Here is a 3939-nt window from a genome sequence, read left to right as displayed (position 1 = left end):
AGGCAACTGGATTATATGGACAGAGAGAGACTTAAATATACAGGGTGACCTTATTAAACATGAGGTCAGGTCATAATGATGTCATCCACTAATCCCCACACCAACACCAACGACGTGACTAGCCAGGTCAAGTCACAAATAAGGGACCCACTAAATAACTATCCTACATTTTTAACCTTGGGTCACTGACAAATAAATTTATGTAACATATTATCAGTTTTGAACTGACCATCACTAAGGTTTATTGATTTTGATTCCTTAATCAAACTAGCTTCAACCAGAAGTCTTTCTGTGACACAAGATGATTTGAACACTTCCAAACTTTTTTCCCAAGCAATGGGATGATTATTATTCCTAACATGAACGAACAGGGCACTGCTTTCAGATGCTGTTCTGATATTGTACTTATGTTGTTTGATTCTGAGCTGCAGTGTTTTTCCTGTCTGTCCTACATAATTACAATTACATTTGCTACATGTAATACAATAAACACTTCCAATTACATTCAAACTTGGGCTATTTCTTATTAACATATTGGTAATGGTTGAGTCATACTTGAAAACAACATTATTATTTAGTAGCTTGAGGGACCGAACTAACGGGACAAATTCATTGCGATAGAACAGAGTCAACATATTCTTAAGTGTAGGAATTTGCCTGGTTTGAGAGGAATGAAAGGATTTTTTAGCCCTTTTAAAACAACGATCAAGAAACACAGAAGGGTACCCAAGTTTTTGTGCAATGGAACGAATGTGTTTCAATTCATCATCAATAAATTCAGAGTCACAAATACGCAGACATCTTAAGAACATAGCAGAAAAAACTGACATTTTGGTAGACTCCAGGTGATTCGAAAAAAGTGTATGAAACTGTCTACCTGTGTGGGCTTTCTGTCTACCTTAAATTTGTAGTTTTGGCCATTTCTCATGATAAGCATATCAAGGAATGGAAGGGATCCATTTATTTCTCTTTCAATTTTGAATGTGATACTTGGGACAATATCATTAAGCTTGTCTAAAAATTCCAATGGGTCACTGTTTTTAGGCCAAAGACAAAGAACATCATCTACATATCTATACCATGGAGGAATAAAGTCCACTATATTGGGTAGTAATCTAGACTCAAAAAACTCCATATAAATACAGGCTAGAGGAGCAGAAAGACAATTACCCATGCTCATGCCAAATATTTGATTGTAAAACTTCCCACTTGCTCTAACTGACAATGTGTTTAGAGCACATTGTATATATATATATATATATATATATATATATATATATATATATATATATATATATATATATATATATATATATATATATATATATATATATATATATATATATATACCGTATATCTCGGCTTATAAGGCGTCGGGGTGCATAAGACGGCCCCCCCCCAAATTTCCATTTAAAAAGTAGCTTTTGAGCTCTATTCGCTGTATAAGACCAGTACCCCAAATGTGACACTTACCCACTGACTCAGTAGTCCTTTTCCAACCATCCTTGGTTTTTTAAAATAAGGCCAATTCACTTCAAGTAATGTCATCAAATGTTACCCGCTGGTGTAGTGTAAACACTAGTGACGTCACTGAAGCGTCTGCTATTTACCGGTAACTGGAACTAATGTCTGTGTCGAGTAAAATTTTTCCATTTACTTGAAATATATATATATATATATATATATATATATATATATATATATATATATATATATATATATATATATATATATATATATATATATATATATATATATATATATATATATATATATATATATATATATATATATATATATATATATATATGCTGATAACCACAAGGAAAGAAGAAAACACGAAGTTCCCAAGCGCTTTCGTGTAACTCACATCTTCAGGGGTTGTCAGACCACAGCTTACATCTCAGAAACAGTCCAGACTTGACCCGACATTAGGGGGGTCAAGTGTAGGGTAACTCTCGCGGCTGACCAAGGGTTATAAATCAGCCAGGCTCCCCTCCCATGTCACACGGCCCCAACAAACATGTAAGAAGGCACCGGCTGACTCTCTCCCAATATACACAATAACCTACACCGCAGAAGAAGTCCAGACCTGACCCTACATTAGCGAGGGCAAATGTAAGGAGACCCTTCGCCGCCCCCCCGATCAGCTCAACCTGACGGCTCGCCTCCCAATATATAGGACGTCCTAGTCCTCCCTCTGCCCAGAGAGAGACAGAGAGAGAGTGTGTCTTGTAACCAAGAAGGGCCAGCTACCACGTCCCCAGTCCTGCTCGAGAGAAGTCAGGGGCCGGAGGCAAGCCGCCTCCGGTCGCCTCCGGTCGGGAGCGAGTTGCCCTCGACACACCGGTGCCCAGCTAAGCAGTCTCCCATAAAGACAACCCAGGACCACCTGCTAGGCCTCCCCTAGGTCACGTGAGTGTTTGTCAGAGCTTTCCATGGGATGAGTTACTTACGTGGGAAGTGTATTCATTTCATGTTCGTGTCCGAGAATCAGTGTCTAGTAACGTAATATGATGTCCTAGTAACGTAAATATAATGTCCTAGTAACTTCAATAGAAGGTGTTATTAATGTGTCCATGTCATTGTCGTAATTAATAAAGAGTTGTAACGAAACGGTGTTTGAGAAGTCGTCCTTAAGAACGTAATAGATGTGTGTTGACATATAAGAGTCTACCATTCTCAGATAGGTCACCGCACCGTAAGCAGCCTGCGATGCATTGCAGAAGGTGTGCAACTGTGCTGAGATGATTTCTTTAGCACATGCTGTTTTTAGGCATCTGGATACACTTAATTTCCCTAGGTGGGCCAGTTCTCCTAGCCAGGTGCTCCAGGTCGTGTGATTAACAGCCGACAAAGGTTCGTCCCACCCTAATCGACGCCTGCATTCACACTGAAATAATATTTTAGCCCTGATGATGAATGGAGCCACGAACCCCAGTGGGTCATAAATAGAACTGACCAGGCTTAGTACTCCTCTCCTGGTCGCTGGCCTTGAGTTTGGTTGCACCTTGATGGCGAGCTGATCACCTTCCAGGAGCCACCTAACCCCCAGGGTTCGCTCCATTGGCAATTTGTCTTGCCTCAGATCAATTTCCTTCAATGCATTTTGCCTCTCCTCCAGTGGGATGGTAGCCAACACTCCTTTGTGATTATTAGTTAACCGAAATCCTCCACACGCCAACAGTCTTCGAAGCTGACACGCTAACATTGATGCTTCATTTGATGAGTCCAGCGACATGAGCAGGTGGTCAACGTAGAAGGTGACTTCTGCTTGCGCCACCATGTCGGGAAACTCGGATCTGTGGTCTTGAAATGTGCGCCGGAGAGCGTAAGTTGCACACGAAGGGCTCCACACCCCACCAAAGATGTGCACCTTCATCCTGTAAGTTACTGGCTCTCTACTCAGGTCCCCATTCTCCCACCAGAGGGATCCTAACGCATCTCGATGTTCTGGCGCTACATGGATTTGATGGTACATAGCCTCCACATCTGCCATGATGGCTGTAGTTCCTTGGCAAAACCTCAACAGGACTCCAAGTTATTTGTTGTTGAAGTCTGGACCTTGTAGTACCTGGTCGTTCACCGATGTCCTTTTGTGTTTGGCTGCACAGTCAAAAACTATGCGTACTTTGTTTGGCTTATTTGGGTTCAACACCGGGTGATGAGGCAAATACCAGACCAGTCCAGTATCTGACTCCAACTGGCACTTAGGCACTGATTCAGCATATCCTTCAGCAAGCAGTTTATTTATTTCCTCTACGTATCCTTGTCACACCCGTGCGTCCTTGAATAGTCTCCTTCGAAGCCCATCTAGTCGACGCTCCGCCACGGCCTTGTTGTTTGGGAGTTCCGTGTTCTCATTACGGAACGGTATGGGAAATTGGTAATGACCATTAGTTTTGATGCCTGTCTCTGACCATAGCCTCAACACTCTTT

The 3939-nt window shown here is 41.5% G+C and overlaps 1 protein-coding gene across 1 annotated transcript; it reads right to left on the bottom strand.

Moving 5' to 3' along the window:
* Nucleotides 1–2700: 2700 nt before the first annotated feature.
* On the bottom strand, nt 2701–3499 carry LOC121859809 (the record flags this gene model as incomplete). The annotated part of the gene is made up of 1 exon (XM_042356783.1): nt 2701–3499. A coding segment is annotated over exon 1 (799 nt), but the record flags the coding sequence as incomplete, so codon positions are not given.
* Nucleotides 3500–3939: the final 440 nt, after the last annotated feature.

This window comes from Homarus americanus, unplaced genomic scaffold (assembly GCF_018991925.1).
Source record: "Homarus americanus isolate GMGI-L3 unplaced genomic scaffold, GMGI_Hamer_2.0 scaffold6993, whole genome shotgun sequence".
NCBI classification, from domain to species: domain Eukaryota; kingdom Metazoa; phylum Arthropoda; class Malacostraca; order Decapoda; family Nephropidae; genus Homarus; species Homarus americanus.
Note: the sequence above shows the minus strand (reverse complement) of the source record. Positions and strands in the feature narration are given on the sequence as shown.